Below are 24,658 nucleotides of genomic sequence, written 5' to 3'. Positions count from 1 at the left end.
CGTTGGTCTTGTCCCGGCGCGCGCGGCCCCGCTCCTTAGGGCGCGCGCGCGCCGGGTCTCTGCAATTTAAAGGGCCACTGCGCCACTGATTGGCGCAGCAGGCTTAATTAGTGTGTTCACCTGTGCACTCCCTATTTATACATCACTTCCCCTGCACTCCCTTGCCGGATCTTGTTGCCATTGTGCCAGTGAAAGCGTTTCCTTGTGTGTTCCTAGCCTGTGTTCCAGACCTCCTGCCGTTGCCCCTGACTACGATCCTTGCTGCCTGCCCTGAACTTCTGCTACGTCCGACCTTGCTCTTGTCTACTCCCTTGTACCGCGCCTATCTTCAGCAGTCAGAGAGGTTGAGCCGTTGCTGGCGGATACGACCTGGTTGCTACCGCCGCTGCAAGACCATCCCGCTTTGCGGCGGGCTCTGGTGAATACCAGTAGCAACTTAGAACCGGTCCACCAACACGGTCCACGCCAATCCCTCTCTGGCACAGAGGATCCACCTCCAGCCAGCCGAATCGTGACAGTAGATCCGGCCATGGATCCCGCTGAAGTCCCACTGCTAGTTGTCACCGACCTCACCACGGTGGTCGCCCAGCAGTCGCAACAGATAGCGCAACAAGGCCACCAGCTGTCTCAACTGACCGTGATGCTACAGCAGCTATTACCACAACTCCAGCAACAATCTCCTTCACCAGCTCCTGCACCTCCTCCGCAGCGAGTGGCCGCTTCCGGCCTACGATTATCCTTGCCGGATAAATTTGATGGGGACTCTAAGTTTTGCCGTGGCTTTCTTTCACAATGTTCCCTGCACTTGGAGATGATGTCGGACCAGTTTCCTACTGAAAGGTCTAAGGTGGCTTTCGTAGTCAGCCTTCTGTCTGGGAAAGTTCTGTCATGGGCCACACCGCTCTGGGACCGCAATGACCCTGTCACTGCCTCTGTACACTCCTTCTTCACGGAGATTCGAAGTGTCTTTGAGGAACCTGCCCGAGCCTCTTCTGCTGAGACTGCCCTGCTGAACCTGGTCCAGGGTAATTCTTCTGTTGGCGAGTACGCCATCCAATTCCGTACTCTTGCCTCCGAATTATCCTGGAATAATGAGGCCCTCTGCGCGACCTTTAAAAAAGGCCTATCCAGCAACATTAAAGATGTGCTGGCCGCACGAGAAATTCCTGCTAACCTGCATGAACTTATTCATCTGGCCACCCGCATTGACATGCGTTTTTCCGAAAGGCGTCAGGAGCTCCGCCAGGATATGGACTTTGTTCGCACGAGGCGGTTTCTCTCCCCGGCTCCTCTCTCCTCTGGTCCTCTGCAATCCGTTCCTGTGCCTCCCGCCGTGGAGGCTATGCAAGTTGACCGGTCTCGCTTGACACCTTAAGAGAGGACACGACGCCGCATGGAGAATCTGTGCCTGTACTGTGCCAGTACCGAACACTTCTTGAAGGATTGTCCTATCCGTCCTCCCCGCCTGGAAAGACGTCCGCTGATTCCGCACAAAGGTGAAACAGTTTTTGATGTCAACTCTGCTTCTCCACGCCTTACTGTGCCTGTGCGGATATCTTCCTCTACCTTCTCCTTCTCTGCTATGGCCTTCCTGGATTCCGGATCTGCAGGAAATTTTATTTTGGCCTCTCTCATCAACAGGTTCAACATCCCGGTGACCAGTCTCGCCAGACCCCTCTACATCAATTCTGTTAACAATGAAAGATTGGACTGTACCGTGCGTTACCGCACGGAACCTCTCCTAATGTGCATCGGACCTCATCACGAAAAAATTTAATTTTTGGTCCTCTCCAACTGCACTTCTGAAATTCTTCTTGGATTACCGTGGCTTCAACGCCATTCCCCAACCCTTGATTGGTCCACAGGAGAAATCAAGAACTGGGGTACTTCTTGTCTCAAGGATTGTCTTAAACCAGTTCCCAGTACTCCCTGCCGTGACCCTGTGGTTCCCCCTGTATCCGGTCTTCCTAAGGCTTATGTGGACTATGCTGACGTCTTTTGCAAGAAGCAAGCTGAGACTTTACCCCCTCACAGGCCTTATGACTGTCCTATTGACCTCCTCCCGGGTACTACTCCACCCCGAGGCAGAATCTATCCTCTTTCTGCTCCAGAGACTCTTGCCATGTCAGAGTACATCCAGGAAAATTTAAAAAAGGGCTTTATCCACAAATCCTCCTCTCCTGCCGGAGCTGGATTTTTTTTTGTGTCCAAGAAAGATGGCTCCCTACGCCCTTGCATTGACTACCGCGGACTTAATAAAATCACGGTAAAAAACCGCTACCCCTTACCTCTTATCTCGGAACTCTTTGATCGCCTACAAGGTGCCCACATCTTTACCAAACTGGACTTAAGGGGGGCTTATAATCTCACCCGCATCAGGGAGGGGGACGAATGGAAGACTGCATTTAACACCAGAGATGGACACTTTGAGTATCTGGTCATGCCCTTTGGCCTGTGCAACGCCCCTGCCGTCTTCCAAGACTTTGTTAATGAAATTTTTCGTGATCTCTTATATTCCTGTGTTGTGGTTTATCTGGACGATATTCTGATTTTTTCTGCCAACTTAGAAGAACACCGCCAGCATGTCCGCATGGTTCTTCAGAGACTTCGGGACAATCAACTTTATGCCAAAATGGAGAAATGTCTCTTTGAATGTCAATCTCTTCCTTTCCTAGGATACTTGGTCTCTGGCCAGGGACTACAAATGGACCCAGATAAACTCTCTGCCGTCTTAGATTGGCCACGCCCCTCCGGACTCCGTGCTATCCAACGTTTTTTGGGGTTTGCCAATTATTACAGACAATTTATTCCACACTTTTCCACTATTGTGGCTCCTATCGTGGCTTTAACCAAGAAAAATGCCAATCCCAAGTCCTGATCTCCACAAGCGGAAGACTCATTTAAACATCTCAAGTCTGCCTTTTCTTCTGCTCCCGTGCTCTCCAGACCTGACCCATCTAAACCCTTCCTATTGGAGGTAGATGCCTCCTCAGTGGGAGCTGGAGCTGTCCTTCTACAAAAAAATTCTTCCGATCATGCTGTTACTTGTGGTTTTTTTTCTAGGACCTTCTCTCCAGCGGAGAGAAATTACTCCATCGGGGATCGAGAACTACTGGCCATTAAATTGGCGCTTGAGGAATGGAGGCATCTGCTGGATGGATCAAAATTTCCAGTTATCATATACACTGATCACAAGAATCTCTCCTATCTCCAGTCTGCCCAACGACTGAACCCTCGCCAGGCCAGGTGGTCGTTGTTCTTTGCCCGTTTTAACTTTGAAATTCATTTTCGCCCTGCTGACAAGAACATTAGGGCCGATGCCCTCTCTCGTTCTTCTGATGCCTCTGAAGTAGAGGTCTCTCCGCAACACATCATTCCTCCGGACTGTTTGATCTCCACTTCTCCAGCCTCCATCAGGCAAACTCCTCCAGGGAAGACCTTCGTTTCTCCACGCCAGCGTCTCGGGATTCTCAAATGGGGACACTCCTCCCATCTCGCTGGCCATGCGGGCATCAAAAAATCCTTGCAACTCTTCTCTCGTTTTTATTGGTGGCCGACTCTGGAGACGGATGTTGTTGATTTTGTGCGGGCCTGTACTGTCTGTGCCCGGGATAAGACTCCTCGCCAGAAGCCTGCTGGCCTCCTTCATCCTCTGCCCGTTCCCGAACAGCCTTGGTCACAGATTGGTATGGACTTTATTACAGACTTGCCCTCATCCCGTGGCAACACAGTTGTTTGGGTGGTCGTTGATCGATTTTCCAAGATGGCACATTTTATTCCTCTTCCTGGTCTTCCTTCAGCGCCTCAGTTGGCAAAGCAATTTTTTGTACACATTTTTCGCCTTCATGGATTGCCCACGCATATCGTCTCGGATAGAGGCGTCCAATTCGTGTCTAAATTCTGGAGGGCCCTCTGTAAACAGCTCAAGATTAAATTAAACTTCTCTTCTTCTTATCATCCCCAATCCAATGGGCAAGTAGAAAGAATTAATCAGGTCCTGGGTGACTATTTACGGCATTTTGTTTCCTCCCGCCAGGATGACTGGGCAGATCTTCTACCATGGGCCGAATTCTCATACAACTTCAGAGTCTCCGAATCTTCTGCTAAGTCCCCATTTTTCGTGGTGTACGGCCGTCACCCTCTTCCCCCCCTCCCTACTCCCTTGCCCTCTGGTTTGCCCGCTGTGGATGAAGTGACTCGTGATCTCTCCACCATATGGAAAGAGACCCAAAATTCTCTTTTACAGGCTTCATCCCGGATGAAAAGATTTGCCGATAAGAAAAGAAGAACTCCCCCCATTTTTGCTCCCGGAGACAAGGTATGGCTTTCTGCTAAATATGTCCGCTTTCGTGTCCCCAGTTACAAACTGGGACCACGCTATCTTGGTCCTTTCAAAGTCTTGTGCCAGATCAACCCTGTCTCTTACAAACTCCTCCTTCCTCCTTCTCTTCGTATTCCCAATGCCTTCCATGTCTCTCTCCTTAAACCACTCATCATTAACCGCTTCTCTCCCAAACTTGTTTCTCCCACTCCTGTATCCGGTTCTTCTGACGTCTTCTCCGTGAAGGAGATTCTGGCCTCCAAGACGGTCAGAGGAAAAAATTTTTTTTTGCTGGATTGGGAAGGCTGTGGTCCAGAAGAGAGATCCTGGGAACCTGAGGACAACATCCTAGACAAAAGTCTTATTCTCAGGTTCTCAGGCTCCAAGAAGAGGTGGAGACCCAAGGGGGGGGGTACTGTTACGCCGAGCGCTCCGGGTCCCCGCTCCTCCCCGGAGCGCTCGCAACTTCCTCGCATTTACAGCGCCCCGGTCAGACCTGCTGACCGGGTGCGCTGCAATGTCTCTCTCAGCCGGGATGCGATTCGCGATGCGGGAGGCGCCCGCTCGCGATGCGCATCCCGGCTCCCGTACCTGACTCGCTCCCCGTCGGTCTTGTCCCGACGCGCGCGGCCCCGCTCCTTAGGGCGCGCGCGCGCCGGGTCTCTGCAATTTAAAGGGCCACTGCGCCACTGATTGGCGCAGCAGGCTTAATTAGTGTGTTCACCTGTGCACTCCCTATTTATACATCACTTCCCCTGCACTCCCTTGCCGGATCTTGTTGCCATTGTGCCAGTGAAAGCGTTTCCTTGTGTGTTCCTAGCCTGTGTTCCAGACCTCCTGCCGTTGCCCCTGACTACGATCCTTGCTGCCTGCCCTGACCTTCTGCTACGTCCGACCTTGCTCTTGTCTACTCCCTTGTACCGCGCCTATCTTCAGCAGTCAGAGAGGTTGAGCCGTTGCTGGCGGATACGACCTGGTTGCTACCGCCGCTGCAAGACCATCCCGCTTTGCGGCGGGCTCTGGTGAATACCAGTAGCAACTTAGAACCGGTCCACCAACACGGTCCACGCCAATCCCTCTCTGGCACAGAGGATCCACCTCCAGCCAGCCGAATCGTGACACATTGCTTACAGAAATGGAAACTGCATAAGTCTGACATGTTTAAACTGTACCTGTCAGATCCCACAACAAAAAAAATGCATATGTTACTCAGTACTTCATCCTGATTATGTACATGTTATTTTCATGTCTCTATCACCGATATTCCACAAAAGAATAGCATATTATAAAAACTGCTCACTTCTCTCTTTCATCTATCCAAAGGGAGGGTGTGTATCCTTCTCTTGCCTGAACTGTGATGACTCCTCCCCCTCCCTCACTCTGCTGATTCACTACTCTTGGAGGAGCATAGCAGCCCTGCTCTGTAACCCTTTCCTCTCTTCTTTTATGCTGTACACACACACACTATAATTATTGGAGATTGCCTTTACTCTACCATAGACAATATGGTGAGTTTATAACTTGCATCTTCCTAAATTAGTGCAAAGGTTAAAATGTATGCATAAAAAAAACACTGTACTTTTAGTACAGTGTTTTTTTATGTATACATTTTATTTATTTTCCCTTTGTCATTCATGTGTATTATCCTTTGGCAATCCTGTAATGCTGGGGCTTATAGTTTTGGAATAGTTGGAGGTACAGTGTTTTGATAACTCTTTTTTTTGCAGCAGTGTTGCCTTTAGCTGTGAGCCTACAGCTTTTGCAAAATTACAACTCCCAGCATGCCCAGGCATCATTTTGACTGTTCAGGCATGCTTGGAGTTGTAGTCCCAGGAGGTATGGGGATCACCAGTGGTGGGATTTGCAATGGTAGTTTCCCTACTGAAATGTGAACATTTCTTAAAGAAGTATATTAGAAAAACATTTGTTTTGCCAAGATATACAACATAAACAAAGTTTTTATATCTGAAAGTGCTAATTTAAGACCGCCATGGTCTTAATTTAATGATTTTTTTTTTTTTTATTGGTTAGTCAGTATTATTTTAACCTGTTAATGACCATGGATGTCTTTACGCGTCCATGTGCCATAAACTGGGTATGGCACGGGCTCCCGACTCGAGCCTGTGTCATACCGGCCGGCCCCCAGCTGATTCCTGTAGCTAGGGGCCGGTGTCAATATCCGACATGCAGCGGCTATTATCCCGTCCCTGTTGGTCCAGTGGGGTGGATCAATCAGGCTTTATCAATCGAGCACAGAGCACACAGAGCAATGTGGTTTTATGGAACCACATTGATCTGTATAAGGATTCAAATGATTCCTCCTGAAAGTCCCCTAAGGGGTCTAAAAGTGTAAAAAAAAAAAAAAAAAAAGTTTAAAAACACACACATTAACCCCTTCCTTATTAAAAGTTAAAATCACCCCCCTTTTCCCAAATTCCATATAATATATAAACATAATAAAAATAAACATATGTGGTATCGCCGCTTGCGTAAATGTCCGAACTTTAAAAATATTGTTAATTAAACCGCATGGTCAATGGCGTACACGCAAAAAAATCCAAAGTCCAAAATAGCGTATTTTTGGTCACTTTTTATACCATAAAAAGTGATCAAAAAGTCCGATCAATACAAAAATGAAACCGATGGAAACTTCAGATCACAGTGCAAAATATGAGTCCTCAAACAGCCCTGTACACGAAAAAATAAAAAAGTTATAGGGGTGAGAAGATGACAATTTTAAACGTATACATTTTCCTGCATGTAGTTATGATTTTTTCCAGAAGTACAACAAAATCTAACCTACATAAGTAGGGTATCATTTTAATCATATGGGCCTACAGAATAAAGATAAAGTGTCATAGTTACCGAAAAATGTACGGCGTAGAAACGGAAGCCCCCAAAATTTACAAAATGCCTTTTTTTTTTCAATTTTGTCATACAATTATTTTTTTTTTTTCCATTTCGCCGTAGATTTTTGGGTAAAATGACTGATGTCTTTACAAAGTAGAATTGGTGGCGAAAAAAAAAGTTCTCATATGGTTTTTTAGATAGCAAAATTGAAACGGGTATGATTTTTAAAAGGTAAGGAGGAAAAAACGAAAGTGCAAAAACAGAAAAACACTTGGTCCTTAAGGGGTTAAGCGTATTTTACATTAGTTATTGAATATCCTTTTGTAGACTGTATATTGAAAATTATAATGTTCTTGTAGCACCAGGATAGCTTATGTTCTCTACTCTAGATTGACTGGATTCACCAACATTAATCGAGTGTGTATGGACAGCATTAAAGCGTACCTGTCCCTGTTTCTGATATGTCTGTTTTAGTAAACATCTGTATTCTTTATGACATAACAATACTGCAGATTCCTCTGTTAGAATGCTACATTATATAAATTATACCAGAATATCGGTATAAGTTATCGGCTATCGGCCTTAACCTCCACAGATTATCGGTATCTGCCCTAAAAAATTTGATATCGGTCGATCCCTAGTATTCTTCTTATTACACTGATAAGTTTATGTATAAATTGACAATGAATGACTAGAGGACACTGTGGAGAAAATGTTTGATCTTCATGAAGATGTTGTCTTGATAGTGAAGTGAACCAATACTTTTAACCATTGATACATCAACTCACCCAAATAAATATGTCATAAAATATAACATGCTTGGGCAAACTGCATAAAAATATACATCTAAGCTCCTTATTTTATGCTCTGTAATTACACCAACTATCATTTTTAAGTAGGTAGCAGAGGAAACATAAGGTCCCCTTGAAAGCTTTTGCTCGGATGACGCCATTATTTGTCCCACAAAGCGCTCAGTAGTTATGGTAAAAAGCCGTTTAATTGACTCATTACCTATTGGGTGCCAAATGTCCTTTTAAGATGCCATTATTTCTATTCTAAGGTTTTTATGACTTTCCTACAGTTTGAATGTGTATACAAGTACTTATTGCTGCTGTTGACAACATGTTGAACACATAACCAGTGAAAGAAACAGATGTATTAGTATAAATAATTTTTTACCCGACACTGACAAGAAAAAAAACTAGAAGAAACACTCAAGAACATATCTGGACTCAGGGAAACTAGATAAAAAGTGATAATTTGGTATATAATGAAGCATATTGTGAAATTGTAGAATGTTATTTTGGTTGTTTGCAATGCAGGCACCAGGTGTGTAAGTAGCAGAGAAACTGGGTGCCATGGAGATAGGTTGCGTCAGATAAGGTTTTGTTTCTCTTTTAGGAAATTTTGCCATAGAGCAGACCGCTTGCAGGTTTCAGAGCGTGTGCCTTTCTTAATATGTTTGCTGCATTTTACTCCCAACATACAGTTTAGGAAGCCCTAAGTATAGTTTATAACTCATGCACCACATACAAATAAGTGACTCTTTTTTTTAGAGAGGTTTTGTGTAGTTAGTATAAGATCATTTTCTTCCCCTATTGGTATGTTCACATGGCAGAATGTCCGCCTGGAAAATATCTGGGCAGATAGCAGTCTCCGGCAGAATATGCCAGCGCTAGGGATGCTCTTAAATGCACCATCTCCATAGACGGCAAAGCATTTCCAACAGATTCCACCGAAAGAATTGACATGTCAAGTCCAGAATCAGGAAATTTCTTTGTACACATTGCGGAAGAAGCCTATTGAAAGCAGCGGGATTCTGCTGCAATGGAATTTCTAAGCTGAATTTTTCTGTCGAATTTTGCTCAAAAATTCTGTTGTGTCCTAATGTGTAAGTTTTTACTGATTAGTTTGGGTTTATAGATTGTGGAAGAATCCACTTGATGGGGCGTCATGAAAATATTTGCTCTATAAGATAAACCTTGTTAACATTCTATATAATTTTGATTCTTTTTTCAAATGCAAAGCCTCATTTACAAGAAGTACCGTGAAGAAGAAACAGTTACCTCCTTATTATTTTTTTTGCAAATTAGACCAAGTTGTCATAGCAATTATATTTTTTTTCCTGGCAGGATTTAAAGATACTGTCGGCTCCGAGAGTGATGGGGGTGACTCCAAGTCAGAAGGGACTAATGGAACAAGTGGAGCAGAAACCCATGCGAAAAAGATCAGGGGATTTGGCTTTGGGGATATTTTCAAAGACAAACCAATTAAACTGAGACCAAGGTCAATGGAAATGGAAAATGACATTGCTGCAGTAGAAAAGGTAAGTAGAGAATGTGTCTGTATGCTGTACATTTCTTGTACTGGTGTCTGGTTTTACTAAATACAAGTGGGAGAAGCTAACCTTGGATAGCTTGACCACTGTAAAGAAATACGATGACACATATAGACAACCAAAAGTCTGGTGTCCTTTATTGATTCTTTGTTTTTTACAAATAACTGATTATTCTACTTTAACTGTGTATTCACAGGGGTGAGACTGTCTCTCTCTAGGTGTATATGAATATGTAAATTATCTTCTTTCTCCCTTGCTTTATATTATCAGACAAGAAATATTGATAGCCTAGTAATCACCACAGACAGTGATTGAGATGTAACCTTCAATTTTTATTGATGGCTTTCACCTGAATAAGCGTGAGATTCAGCTTTCAATTTTTTTTAAAAGTATTTATTAAAATTTTGGGCAATATAGGTAACAAACACCACCGACGGTGGAACAAAATACAACATATACAACAAACACCGTAGGTCCCAGAGTCCGGTGCCAGCATATAGACCAAAAGGCAGAACATATGGAAAATTGTTTAGTAAAACATAAGGGTAAATCTGAGACCCCACTGGGTGAAGCCCAACACAGACTGACACACCACTCACAAAAACAAACACACGTCCCGGTAACCCCAACACAGCCCCCCCCCCCCCCAAAAGTAAGAACCACAGTACACATAGAAAACTACTGGGACAGTCTAGCCGGGGGCGGGGGGGGGGGGGGGGGTCTGCCGACACATCAAGCAGAAGGATACCCTGTCAAATTTCTTTGGGCACTTACGACTCACATAAAGAGCCTGGTATAACGGGACATACTTGTTGACCAAAGCCAGCCAACGAGACAGCGGGGGAGGGGAGGTATCCTTCCAGGTCATCACTACCACCTTACGGGCCTAGAACAGCAAAAAGCAAATTAATAGGTGTCTATGTGAACTAGAAACTACCTCATTAATGACTCCCAGCAGGCATACCATAGGGATGAGTAGGAAAGGAAAGTCAAGAATATCAGCCGGAAACCCCATCACCTCCCTCCATAAGAGAGCAATGACGGGACATTCCCATACAGTATGTAGAAAAGTGCTAACTTCACAAGAACAACGGAAACACAAATCAGATTGAGAAACACCAATATGCTTCATCTTAGCAGGAGTATAATATAACCATAAAACATACCGGGATTGGATCAGCATATATATACTACGGACTACAATAGAATAATATGAGCCTTCAACCTCCTTCCACTGATCCTCAGACAAATCCGGGTTATCAGCCACCTATTTAGGAAATGCTTGTGAAAATGGGCTAGGCCCAAGTTTCTGGAGGAGAGCATAGGCCTGAGTTAGGGGTTTAGAGAGATCTGTGGTGCCCAGGAGAAGCTCCACATGAGAAAATACAGGAATAAACATCAGGGAGCCAACCTGCTCCTGAACCGCGTGCCTAAGCTGAAGATACCTATAAAAGGCATTTCCAGGCATTCTATAACGTTCCTTCATGTCTGAAAAGGATAACAAAACCTGATCCTCACCAAACAAGTGGATCACAAATTTGACACCATGAGAAGCCCAGAACCTGGCTTCCTGTAACCCATTTAGGTGAGGTAAATGTACGCTACCCCACAAGGGTGCTCTAGGAGATACCAGAGGCTGTGGAAATTTTCTCAACACCATGGACCACACTTTAGCTACAGTCTGGAGGGGAATAGAAAAAGAAGAACAAGAATGATACTTGTAAAGTGTATTAGTAAGAGCTTCATGGGAACCCATAATTGCTCCAGTCAAGGCCGTCGCTGAGTTGGACAGATCCAGTTTGAGCCACCACGCTGCATAGACTAACTGGGAGGCAAGAAAATAGTTATAAACATCAGGGCCAGCTATGCCGCTTAGGAGCCTAGGGAAGAGCCCGACCAAGTCTGGGAGATTTCCCCTGCCAGTAGAAGGATCCCAGAGCACCACACAGTGTTTTAAAATATTTTCTAGGGCGAATTGTGGGATATAAATGAAACAGATAAAGGAATTGAGGAAGGTAAATCATTTAAAAAATACCCTTACACTTAATGGGACGGAAAAAACTGCTAGTCCCTAATGGGACGGAAAAAACTGCTAGTCCCTAACACAGTGCAGACCTAGACCCTAAATACAACTGCTATGGGCTTTAAAAGAACCCCAAATAAGAATAAAACAACAACTTCTAAAGTTCCCTCCCGCCACCCCACAATAAACTAAAATGGCCGGTAACTACCCAGGGAGACTGGAACATGTGGAGGCCCTATACAAAAGCTATCTCCCTAACCACTACCTAAAATGTTTTCATTTACGGAGAGTGGTCTGTAGCAGGATAGTCCATTGCAGTTCAATCCGGAGGCCTGACCGGGGGGGCAGAACTTAGTAGAGGCCCCATCCACCACTCTCAGGCGAGCAGGATTCAGCATTAAGTAACGGTAACCCTTGGCACGCAGCTTCGCCCGGACCTCCGTAAACTGCACCCACTGCATGCGAAGTTCCACAGAGAAATCAGGATAAAAGGACACCCTGCTTCCATCACAGATGACCTCTCCCTTGATCCACACCGCCTGGAGAATAGCATCCCTGTCCCTGAAGTAAAGAAGTTTGGCCAGGAAAGGACGTGTCCAGTCATATAGTAGCAAGATAGCTATAAGAGAAAGGGACAGGCAGGGCTTCTCCTGTCTTCATTTTCAGTAACAAAATACCAGCCTCACACTCGGGCATAACAATACAACAGTCAACAAATGTGTTACTGGTTATAATGTCCCCTTTTTTGAGGCTGCGTAACCTCCGGATTTGTATGTGAATTTAGGTGTGCGCTTCATACAGTCATATTTTTTTTTTTTTTTTTAAACTGTAACGTTTATTAAAGGTTTTTGTTCAAGTACAGAAATCCAAAAAACAAAAAAACAAGGAAATGGCAACATAGGGGCCGAAGCCCAATACATTCTGAGAAAGACAATAGGAATACAGAGCGCAAAGCCCAAGAACACATAGCATAAACAAGTCATAAGCAGGGAATAGGTAGGCCAAAGAAGTATAATAAAAACATTAAGAATCGCATAAGGCCTCCGTTACCAAAATATAGCTGCTTAAACCCGCATGTTACCACGCGACATCAGTGTCAATCATAAAGGTTGTACAAACCACATACGAGGGAGGGAAAGGGGGAAGGGAGAACAGACAGAGGACACAGAAACCATACACATAACAACCACAAAAGTCGGGGTGAAAAGAGGGGGAAAGAAAAAGGGGGGAGAGAAAAGGGAAAGGGGAGAAAGCAGAAATCAGGGCGGTTCCCAGACCGAGAGAAATAATGGAACAGAGTTCTTAAGGGATGTTGTCAAGAATTCCAGAGAGCGGATCTCTCTAATACGGGCCAACAGGACCGATTCAGGGGGAGAGAGAGTTTGCTTCCAGTACTTGGCTATAAGGGTCTTAGTACTTGGCTATAAGAGTCTAAGACAAGATGTTGGAAGAGTTTGAAGGGTTTCTTAGATAAAGAGAGGTGAGAGAGGTGGAGGAGATAGATAAGGGGGTCTAAGGGGAACAGGACACCCAAAACCTCCCGCAGCAACCTCTGAACCCCAGTCCAGTATTCCGTTAGAAGGGGGCAAGACCAGAATATAGGTAGGAGTGTACCCAAACCCACCCCACAATGCCAGCACTGGGGGTGGGGGGGGGCGGGGGATGTCTGGATTCAGCTAATTCAATAACTCAGGAGTAAGATACCAGTCCATAATCAATTTATACTCCTTATAAGCCATACAAATGGAAGGCCCTCTCCTGAATAGCCCACCACTGAGGAAGGGTGATAGCAGTATTGAGAGCAGCCTTCCGGTGTTCCATATAACGGTGAGAGGGAGGGGCCCCCTCAGGGAGGTGGAGAAGTACGGAGTAGATATCCGATAGAAGTCCCCTCACCTGAAGTCCACCCCTGCATAGTCGTTCAAATCCGGTAGGGAGAAAAAACACTGTAGACCCAACTGCAGGTAGTGGAGACTCTCAGAGGTGGGGAGATCCCAGTGAGACATCAACTGGTCAAAAGGCAAGAGAGAGCGGGAGAGAGGGTCCACTACATCTGCCCAACAGAAAAGACCCCAGATCCCCATTCCCTCACCATAGCAGATGACAGACCAGAAGGAAAGTCAGGGTGATAAAGGAAAGAATGCAGGGGGGAGGAAGAGGAAGCCTGAATTTCACAGAACAATACCCCCAAACATATTTAGAAAAAATCATGGGAGCCAGCAGGGGGGTAGGAGAGACCGTAGACGCCAGAGGAGAGTGTTAGGGTGTATGGGGGCTAACCAAAGTTTTTCCAGTTCCGTCCAGTGGCTGTAGGCATGGTAAGAACACCATACTGCAAGATGGCACAGATGGGCAGCTCAATAATATTTAATGACATCAGGGACCGCTAACCCTCCCCACGTCCTGCTAGCCATCATAACAGTCATAGGTAGGCGATGCCTCTTCCCGTCCCAAATGAAACGAAAAATGGCGGAGTGCAGGGAACGGAGGGCAGCCAACGGCACCCGGATCAGCAACGTTTCGAAAAAATAAAGACGTTTTGGTAGAATAGTAATTTTAACCGCCGCAATACGCCAAAAAAAGGATACGTATTGTGTACGCCACGTCTCTAGGAGGGCACAAAGTTCCAGGAAAAGCGGAAGGTAGTTAGCCGAGTATAAAGAAGAGTAGCAAGAAGTAATGTGCACCCCCAGTATTTGATAGTCGAGGGGGACCATTTGAAAGAAAAGTCAGCGCAAAAGAGTGGAGGTAGAGCTGGGAAGATTGAGGGGAAGGGCTTCGGATTTAGAGAGGTTAACCTTGTAACCGGAGACCACACCATATTCATGCAAGACTCTATACAGACTAGGGAGAGAGAGTAAGGGTCTGGAGAGCGTGAGAAGAACATCGTCAGCGAACAAGCAAATCTTAAACTCCCTGTCATGCAAAGAGATGCCAGCAATGTCCAGGTTCGCCCTAATCATGACAGCCAAGGATTCAATGCAGAGGGCAAAAACCAGAGGGGACAGCGGACAACTTTGACAAGTGCCATTGGACAACGGGAAAGTCGGATAGGGAGCGTGAGGAAGTTTGAGAGAAGCAGTGGGAGAGGAGTAGAGCCCCGCAGTGCAGTCAAAAAATTGCCCATAATACCAAATTTCTGAAGGGTGGCAAACAAAAATGGCCACCCAGCCTATCAAACGCCTTTTCAGCATCCAGGCTAAGAAGCAGCGCTTGCTCGGACCTCCGTTTAACCAAGTCCACAAGATCTATTACCCTCCGGGTGTTGTCTCCGTGCTGACGGCAGGGCATAAACCCAACCTGATCCTTATGGATGAGGGAGGGAAGGAAGGCACAAAGTCATCCGCCATAAATCATACAGCGATGAGGTGCGTACAGCCCGTCGAAAAAGGGAGGCCACGCGCAATTGGGAGGGAGCGGGGGGAGCAGCAGAGAGAGAATGACGATCAAGAGAAGGAGAAAAGACCTGAATAAAGTCCCCCCCCCCACCCAACAGCCAGGCAGAGGAGGGGTATTTGTGATGCCGAGCCAGCACTCTACGCAAGAAGGGGATTTGAGACGTGTTTGGGGCATAAATATTACAGAGTAAGAGTGGAACCTCACCTAGTGTCCCCTCCACCACTACATAATGCCCCTGAGGGTCTAGGAAAGAAGGAAAAGACTTGTAAGTGGCAAGACCTGGAGACTAAAATAGCCACGCTGGCCGTTTTCCTATCAGTAACAGCAGAGTACGCTTGTGGGAAAAGATGGGTAAGAAATTGAAAGGATCCAGAATGGTCAAAGTGTGTCTCCTGAAGGAAGACTATGTCAGCACACAGCGCGATCAACTCCCTTTGGAGCAAACGCCTCTTAGAGGGGGAGTTTAATCCCTTCACATTCAAGGAGACAGACTTAACCATGGTGGATGGTAAAGAAAACAATGGAGCCCATGAAGAAAAGCAGTAAGTCAGCAAAGCAGTAAGTCAGCAGCCACAGGGCCCAGATCTCGGAGAGGAAAGGCAAGGAGAAGCAACCTAAAACCAAAAAAAGGGAAAAAGAGAAAAGGAACAAGAGGGAATAAGAGGGCAGACAGACGGACAACAATTAGACACAAACACAGGAAAACCACAACTAATCAAGAAATCAACCCATGACCACGAGGTCAAGGAGGAGGCACAAATTGAGAACATAAGTGAGGTGGAAGAGCACCACCACAGTACCGTAGCATTTGAAAAGGCCTCAGCGGGGGGATGAGAGGCCATCACCAGAGTAAGATAGGCTAGCTCCACGAGGCCATGCCAAAGACTGCAAGAAAAAGGTGACCACCAAAAGGCATGCAATAACAGGAAAACAGTGACCACAACTGATGAAAATATAACACAGCAAGAACAAGGAAGGCAACATATGGTCAAACATTAGCGAAAATTAAAGTCTGCCATGCACCCTGTCCCCCCGATGTGCCCTGTCCTTTTTAATCTGGACAGGTGGAGATGCACCAAGGAGCAAATTAAAGATGACCTCCAGGGTCACTGGAAGTTATTCGTCCCGGGTAGCCTCAGGAAGACCCCGCACATGGATATTGTTCCGTCGCCCTCTATTATCCAGGTCTTCTAGGTGGTTATGCATATCACTGAGGAATTCCGATTGGGAGACAACAGTTGACTGAAGCTGTGCAATATACACCCTGGTAGAATCATGGGCCTCTTCCAGATTCTCAACACGGTCAGAGACATTCTGCAAATCTTGGCGAATGGAAGCAATTTCAGCTCGGCAGGCTTCCTTTACTTCAGAAATTAATGAGCGAAAATCCTCCTTAGAAGGGAAGTGCGACAGAAGCTGAGAGCGGTCAAAGGGTGTTGGTGTAGGAGCAGGGGCACCCGAGCACTCCAATGCCATGTCGGTGGGGGGGCTGCCCCGGGGGGGGGGGCTGCCTCAGGTCGACAGTCCCCTACCTCCAGGGGGGAGGGGTGACAGCGGCCGACGGCACCTCAACAGGGGGCCTCGGGGGAGATGTGGCGGAGGTCCCCGTTGGGTGAGGGACAGAGACCATAGGCCTGGGGGACAAGGGAAGACTAAGCACAAGGTGATGGAATGTCCAAGGTGCTTCTTGGGTCAGGGGAGGGGGGGGAGGGGTGGCCCAGTCCAGCACAGCAGGAAGGTGATCCAGGGGGGTGAGCAGGGAGTCCTGAGAGGTGGATGCAGCAGACAGTCCCAGTGTGAGGGGGGATGAGGCAGGGGACCCCCTTACAACAGCAGCCCAGGGAGTCTGGAGGGCTGGTGAGGGCCCTTTATATAGAGGGCAGTGCAGAGCACAAGGCAGGGGAGAGAGGTGAGGAGTCCCCACCGGTGACAGAGGTGCAGCAGGAGGTGCAGGCAGCATCGTGGGAGAGACTGCTTCTCCTACCTGAGGGAGCAGTGCCGGACGCACAGACCTCAAGTGCTGAGCCTTCTCCAAGTCAGCAGGCTGCACCGGCAGAGCGCACTCCGACTCGCCAGCGACACCGGAGACCGCCGGGACAGCAGGGAAGGCACACGGAGGAGCACACCGGGTCCACAGGCAGCAGCTGGGCAGCGGAGGAGACCCCCAGAAGTGCCGCGGTCCACGAGCAGGAGAGCAGTCCAGAGGCAGGCCCAGCAACAGGGCGCAGGTTAGTAGGCCCGGGAGCGGGTGGAGGTACTTCTGAATGCCTCTCGGGGCCGGAGACAGGTGTCAGGCAGCGGGACTTCTCTTAGGGGTCCTCCGAGAAGGTTTCCCCATGAAGCTGATGGCAGTCAGGGCGAATTATAGCAGGATATGGTCCTCGTGGTGTCGGAGCTCTAGCAAGGAGCAGCCATCTTCAACGGCGCCTCGCCCGCACAACCCCCCCCCCCCCCCCCCCCCCAATATATTTTTTTCTTTTGGTGTAGTGACAACCATTCCTGTCACTGCTTCACAATAGATGCACATACACTTTACCATGTCTTGCAATGCATATTTATTTCTACATGGTGCAAACATGTTCCACAGCAATGTACACATATCATAATTATGTGCCCCTGTGCCAAGGGTACTCTCTTTTTTATTTCTTAGACATGCACACTGCATACTGCTTTAAATAAAAAAACAAGAACATGTTTAGTAATGTTTAATAAATGCTTATGGTTTTAGTTTTCTTATTAAAATCTTCTGCTTAACCGGTTGCCGTCTAAGGACGAGCGGGTTGGTCCTCAGATGGCAAGCGCTGTATGGCGCAGGTTCCTGACTTGAGCCCATGCCGTACTGACTGGCCCCCAGCTGATTCCTGTAGGGGGGACTGCAGTTCTTAGCCAACATGCGGACAGCTATTAACCCTTTAGATTGCTGCTGACAGCAGCGTCTAAAGGGACCTTTAACAAGTCCCTAGTGGTACAGTGGGGTGGATCGCCCCCCGCAGCGCGATCTCGGGGGCGATTCACTGTGGAGGTAGCTGGAGAGCTTACCTCTGCTTTCTTGCTGGCTGCAGCTCTGAGATTGATAAAGCCTGGCTGGACCAGGCTTTGTCAATCGAGTGCAGAGCACACAGATCAATGTAGTTCTATGGAACTACATTGATCTGTATGAGGAATCTAATGATTCCTCCTAAAAGTCCCCTAAGGGGACTTATAAAGCGTTAAAAAAAAAAGTTTAATAAAAAAAAAAAACACCCATTCCATATTAAAAGTTTGAATCACCCCTTTTTCCCAAATTCCATATAAAAAATATGTAAACATAAAAATAAACATCTGTGATATCGCCGTGTGCGCAAATGTCCGAACTATAAAAATATTACGTTAGTTAAATGGTCAATGGCATTTACGTAAAAAAATACCAAAGTCCAAAATTTTTATATTATTGGTCACTTTGTATACCCTAAAAAGATGTATAAAAAGTGGTTAAAAAGTGCCTTCAAAACAAAAATGGTTCTGATAAAAACTATAAAGCACCGCACAAAAAATAAGCCCTCATACCGCCCCGTATGTGGAAAAATAAAAAAGTTATAGTGGTTAGAAGATGAAAAGTTTAAACATATAAATTTTGGGGCATGTAGTTATAATTTTTTAACCTCTTCAGGACGCAGGGTGTCATCATTCAGCAGGAATCCCGGCACATCGCCTAGGGGGGTCTGAGTCAAATCAGACCGGCAATTTTCAGCGATTCCGGGTCATACGGGTCTCCAGTGACCCGAAAAATAAGGGGGATCAGGGGTGTCCAAGGGATAGGAGCGAGGTGGCAGGGGTTAATGTTCGGTTATCCCTTTCTGCCCACCTACGATAATCCGGACAGAACAGGGGAACTGTAGCGTGACCAGTGGTGGCCGGCGGCGATGAAGTGTGGCTCCTCGTACTGACTACGGAAGGTGGTAAGTAGTTGTCTAGCAACATCTGGAGGGCTACAGTTTGGAGACCACTATACAGTGGTCTCTAAACTGTAGCCCTCCAGATGTTGCAAAACTACAACTCCCAGCATGCCCAGACAGCCATTTGGGCATGCTGTGATTTGTAGTTTTGCAAGATTTAGAGGGGTACAGTTTGGAGATCACTGTGCAGTGATCTCTAAACGGTGGCCCTCTAGATCTTGCAAAACTACAACTCCCAGTATGCCCACACAGCAATTTGCTGTCTGGGCATGCTGGGATTTGTAGTTTTGCAACATCTGGAGGGCCACAGTTTGGAGATCACTGTGCGGTGGTTTCTAAACCGTGGCCCTCTAAATCTTGCAAAACTACAACTCCCAACATGCACGAACAGAAAACGGCTGTCTCGCCATGCTGGGAGTTGTTGTTGCGTACCTCCAGCTGTTGCATAACTACATCTCCCAGCATGCCCTTCCACGATCAGTACATGCTGGGAGTTGTACTTTTGCAACAGCTGGAGGCACCCTGGTTGGAAAATACTGAGTTAGGTAACAGAACCTAACTGAAGGTTTTCCAACCGGTGTGCCTCGAGCTGTTGCAAAAGTACAAATCCCAGCATGCATGGTCTAGTTTTGCAACAGCTGGAGGTTTGCGGCCCCCCCCCCCCCTCCCTCCCCATGTGAATGTACAGGGTACATTCACACGGGCGGGTTTACCGTGAGTTTTCTGCTTCAAGTTTGAGCTGCGGCAAACTCCTAGCGGGAAACTCCTCGTAAACCCGCCAGTGTGTATATACCCTAAAAAAACTACACTACACTAACACAAAAACTACACTAACACAAAATAAAGGGTAAAACACTGCATATACACCCCATTACACTGTCCCCCCCCTCCAATAAAGATAAAAAACGTATCTTGCTGCAGTGTTTCCAAAACGGAGCCTCCAGCTGTTGCAAAACAACAACTCCCAGCATTTCCGGACAGCCACTGACTGTCCAGGCATGCTGGGAGTTTAGCAACAGCTGGAGGCACCCTGTTTTGTAATCACTGGCATAGACTACCCCTATGCAATCCCTAATTTAGTCCTCAAATGTGCATGGCACTCTCTCACTTCAGAGCCCTGACGTATTTCAAGGAAACAGTTTAGGGCCACATATGTGGTATTTCCGTTCTCAGGAGCAATTGCACTACAAATTTTGGGGGGCTTTTTCTCCTTTTACCCCATATGAAAAGGAAAAGTTGGGGGCTACACAAGCCTGTTAGTGTAAAAAAATAAAAAATGTATACACTAACATGCTGGTGTTGCCCCATACTTTTTATTTTCACAAGAGGTAAAAGGAAAAAAAGACCCCCAAAGTTTGTAACTCAATTTCTCCTGAGTATGGAAATACCCCATATGTGGACGTAAAGTGATCTGCGGACGCACAACAAGGCTCAGGAGTGAGAGCGCACCATGTACATTTGAGGCCTAAATTGGTGATTTGCACAGGGGTTCTGACATATACGCAAAAAAAAAAAAAATACCCACATGTGTCCCCATTTTGGAAACTGCACCCCTCACAGAATGTAACAAGGGATATAGTGAGCCCTAACACCCAACAGGTGTTTGACAATTTTTGGTTAAAGTTGTATGGGGGAAAAAAAAAATTTTTTTTTACTAAAATGCTGGAGTTACCCTAAATGTTTCATTTTCACAAGAGAGAATAGGAAAAAGCCCCCCAAAATTTGTAACCCCATTTCTTCTGAGTAAGAACATACCCCATATGTGGATGTAAAGTGCTCTGTGGGTGAACTACAATGCTCAGAAGGAAGGAGCGCATTGGTCTTCTGGAAAGAAAATTTGTCCGGAATTGAAGGCAACGTGTGTTTACAAAGCCCCCATAGTGCCAGAACAATGGACCCCCCCCCCACATGTGACCCCATTTTGGCAACTACACCCCTCACGGAATGTAATAAGGGGTGCAGTGAGCATTTACACCCCACAGGTGTCTGACAGATTTTTGGAACAGTGGTCCATGAAAATGAAAAATGTAATTTTTCTTTTGCACACCCCATTGTTCCAAAGATCTGTCAAACGCCAGTGGGGTGTAAATGCTCACTACACCCCTTATTAAATTCTGTGAGGGGTGTAGTTTCCAAAATGGGGTCACATGTGGGGGGTCCACTGTTCTGGCACCACGGTGGGCTTTGTAAATGCACATGTCCCCCCGACTTTTATTCCAACCAAATTCTCTCTCCAAAAGCTCAATGGCGCTCCTTCTCTTCTGAGCATTGTAGTATGCCAGCAGAGCACTTGACGTCCACACATGGGGCATTTCCATACTCATAAGAAATGGGGTGACAAATTTTGGGGGGCATTTTCTCCTAATACCCCATGTAAAATTTGTGGGAAAAACTGCATTGTAGTGAAAAAAAAATGTTAATTTACACATCTGACTTTAACGAAAAGTCGTCAAACACCTGTGGGGTGTTAAGGCTTACTGTACCCCTTGTTACTTTCCTTGAGGGGTGTAGTTTCCAAAATAGTATGTGTTTGTTTGTTTTCTGTTCTGGCACCATAGGGGCTTCCTAAATGTGACATGCCCCCCAAAAAAACATTTTAGAAAAACTCACTCTCCAAAATCCCATTGTCGCTCCTTCCCTTCTGAACCCTCTAGTGCACCCACAGAGCACTTGTCATACACATATGAGATATTTCCTTACTCAAGAGAAATTTGGTTACAAATTTCCTTTCACCCCTTGTAAAAATTCAAAAACTGGGTCTACAGGGTCTACAAAAACTGGGTTTTATAATGTGGTAATTTATGGGGTATTTCTAATAGGAAGGCCCCTCAAATCCACTTCAAAACTGAACTGGTGCCTGGAAATTCTGATTTAGAAAATTTTGTGAAAAATTGGAAAATTGCTGCTGAACTTTGAAGTCCTCTGACGTCTTTCAAAAGTAAAAACAACTTGTCAACTTTATGATGAAAATATAAAGTAGACATATTGTATAATTGTATATTGTAACTGCTGGAAGCACACTGGTTGGCAAACATTGATGTATGTATGGGGTGTAATGTGTGTACTGTACTGTAAGTGTGGTGTAAGTGAACGTCTTTTTACCCCATTAATTTGTGTGGTGGAAACTGTGTAACTGCACCAGATTAATTACATGGCGCAGGGCAGGTGATAAATCTGGTGCTGATCACATTTCTTACTTCAGTACACCACTTTATATGGCGACTTTTTGTGCGACTATTTGACTGTGCAACAAAAATTGTGACTTTTTATTAATGCTGTTTGTAGTAAGTTTTATAAGCCAAGTCCGGGCTGGTGTAGATAAGTTAGCGTAAAAAGTCGCACATCATAAATTCCTGACCACTGCATAATATCAACTAAAATCATGACTTGGTATGTTCATTTTGAAAAACTTTCCAAAGCAAAAGTCTCAATGAAAAGTCTCTAAACAGCATCTGAGACAAACTGCGACTAATGTACACCTCAAAACCAGGGTAAATCCAATTATATCCCCCCCCCCCCCCCATGTGAGGCCTGAGTGAGTAACAGGAGGACATGTGAGTAACAGGAGTATGTCGGGGGACCACTGTATCTTATAGTCATAGTTATATAAACATGAACTGTATATTATCATTTTTTTCCATTTTGTGCGTTAGTACCAAGCAGTGTTTATTAACAAATCGTGGCCAACCCAACATGCACAGATAAAAAAAAGAGGTTCTCCCACCATTAACAATACTACCTTATCCATAATATAGGGGATAAGTGTATGATTGTGGGTAACCTGACCACTAGGACAACCTGCAATTTCAAGAATGGGAGTACAATTCTTGGAATATAGTGGCTCTAAGTATTGCATCTTTTTTTTTTTTTTTTTTTTTTTTAGCATAAAGAATAAATATAATGTAAAAAATTATCTAAATTAAAAACTTAAAAAACATAAACATGCATTATAATCAGGGCATGTTTTACAAGTTAAAAACAGAGGCCCAAAAATAACTATGGGGGGCAATTTATTAGTGGCTTTGTGGCAGCTGGTGTAAAAACATTGTATACATTTTGGCACACACCACATGTGCACTAAAATTTGTGACTTTAGTTCTCTCGCTGCTTTTGAGAAGTGTCAGTGGTGGGACGTGTCTACTGACAATATAACAATTCTTTTTAAGCAAAGCTTTAACAAAGAGATGGCACAATAAACCTAAGGGTACATTTCTGGACAGACATTCTGCAGTAGTGGTCGCCGGCAGGTTTTGCTGGCACTAGGGATGCTCTGAAATGCACCATCTTTATAGACGGCAATGCATTTCTAAGCAGATTCCACGGATAGAATTGACATGTCAGTTCTTTTAGCAGAGGCTGGAATCAGGAAATGTTGCCGTGTGCACAGTGCAAAAGAATCCAATTAAAAGCAACAGGATTCTGCTGCAATGGAATTTCAGAAATTCCATCTTGTGAACATGCCCTAAAGGACAGCAAGTTACATACTTTTTTTCTCCATGGAGCAATGACTAAAAATAAGCCTCCATACACAAACTAATCAAAAAGGAATAGGCATTCAAAAAAGTGACCACTTTAATTTACTTTTGGTAACAACGGCAACTGAAGCTTTTGGAATTAAAGGGGTATTCAGTAAAAAACGTGTATTTTTTTTCATATCAACTGGCTGCAGAAAGTTAAACCGATTTGTAAATTACTTACATTAAAAATATTAATCCTTCCAGTACTTATTAGCTGCTGAAGTTGAGTTGTTCTTTTCTGTCTGACAACAGTGCTCTCTGCTGACACCTCTGTTTGTCTCAGGAACTATCCAGAGCAGGAGAGGTTTGCTATGGGGATTTGCTCCTACTCTGGACAGTTCCTGAGACAGACAAAGGTGTCAGCAGAGAGCACTGTTGTCAGACAGAAAAGAACAACTCAACTTCAGCAGCTGATAAGTACTGGAAGGATTAAGATTTTTTTAATAGAAGCAATTTACAAATCTGTTTAACTTTCTTCAGCCAGTTGACATGAATTTTTTATTTTTTTTACTGGAATACCCCATTAAATGGCCACGGTCTTTTAAACAACTTTGTTCCATTTCATAGGCTTCTTAACGGGGTATTCCAGGCCAAAACTTTTTTTTTATATATCAACTGAAAATTGATAGTTAAACAGATTTGTAAATTACAGATTAAAATTTAAACAGATTTAAAGTTAAACAGATATGTAAATTACTTCTATTAAAAAATCTTAATCCTTCCAATAGTTATTAGCTTCTGAAGTTGAGTTGTTGTTTTCTGTCTAACTGCTCTCTGATGACTCACATCCTGGGAGCTGTGCAGTTCCTATGGGGATATTCTCCCATCATGCACAGCTCCCGGGACGTGATATCATCATTGAGCAGTTAGACAGAAAACTTCAGAAGCTAATAACTATTGGAAGGATTAAGATTTTTTAATAGAAGTAATTTACAGATCTGTTTAACGTTCCGGAGCCAGTTGATATATACAAAAAAAGGTTTTTCCTGGAATACCCCTTTAATACAGAAAAACAGCTCTTCATTCTTGGCCACTAGGTGTCTTACTTCTTTGCAATCTGCTGTCACTGAAAAAAGAGGCAAGACTTAGCATGTGCTTCCCAGCAGCAGTAACAGTAGTAGCTCAGGGCTAAGTGTAACCCTTTCTGTACTGTGATCCTGCTGCTGTTTCTTTTTTTTCTGCTCACGTAGCACCTTGTAAACCAAGTACATCAGTAACCCTTCTCTCTCCACAAAAATTGTGCTGTGTAAATCATCCCAGCACAGTGCCAGCCAG

The 24,658-nt window shown here is 45.3% G+C and overlaps 1 protein-coding gene across 4 annotated transcripts in view; it reads left to right on the top strand.

Moving 5' to 3' along the window:
• Positions 1-24,658, top strand: part of SH3KBP1 (SH3 domain containing kinase binding protein 1) — a 465,279-nt gene that overhangs the window by 277,555 nt on the left and 163,066 nt on the right. For all 4 annotated transcript variants that reach the window (XM_056558515.1, XM_056558516.1, XM_056558518.1 and 1 more), the window contains one exon: positions 9,304-9,497. In XM_056558515.1, coding sequence (XP_056414490.1) covers positions 9,304-9,497 — 194 coding nt within the window. The remainder of the gene's footprint in view (positions 1-9,303; positions 9,498-24,658) is intronic.

This window comes from Hyla sarda, chromosome 2 (genome assembly GCF_029499605.1).
Source record: "Hyla sarda isolate aHylSar1 chromosome 2, aHylSar1.hap1, whole genome shotgun sequence".
Classification (NCBI taxonomy): domain Eukaryota; kingdom Metazoa; phylum Chordata; class Amphibia; order Anura; family Hylidae; genus Hyla; species Hyla sarda.
This window is presented reverse-complemented; position numbering and strand designations above follow the sequence as displayed.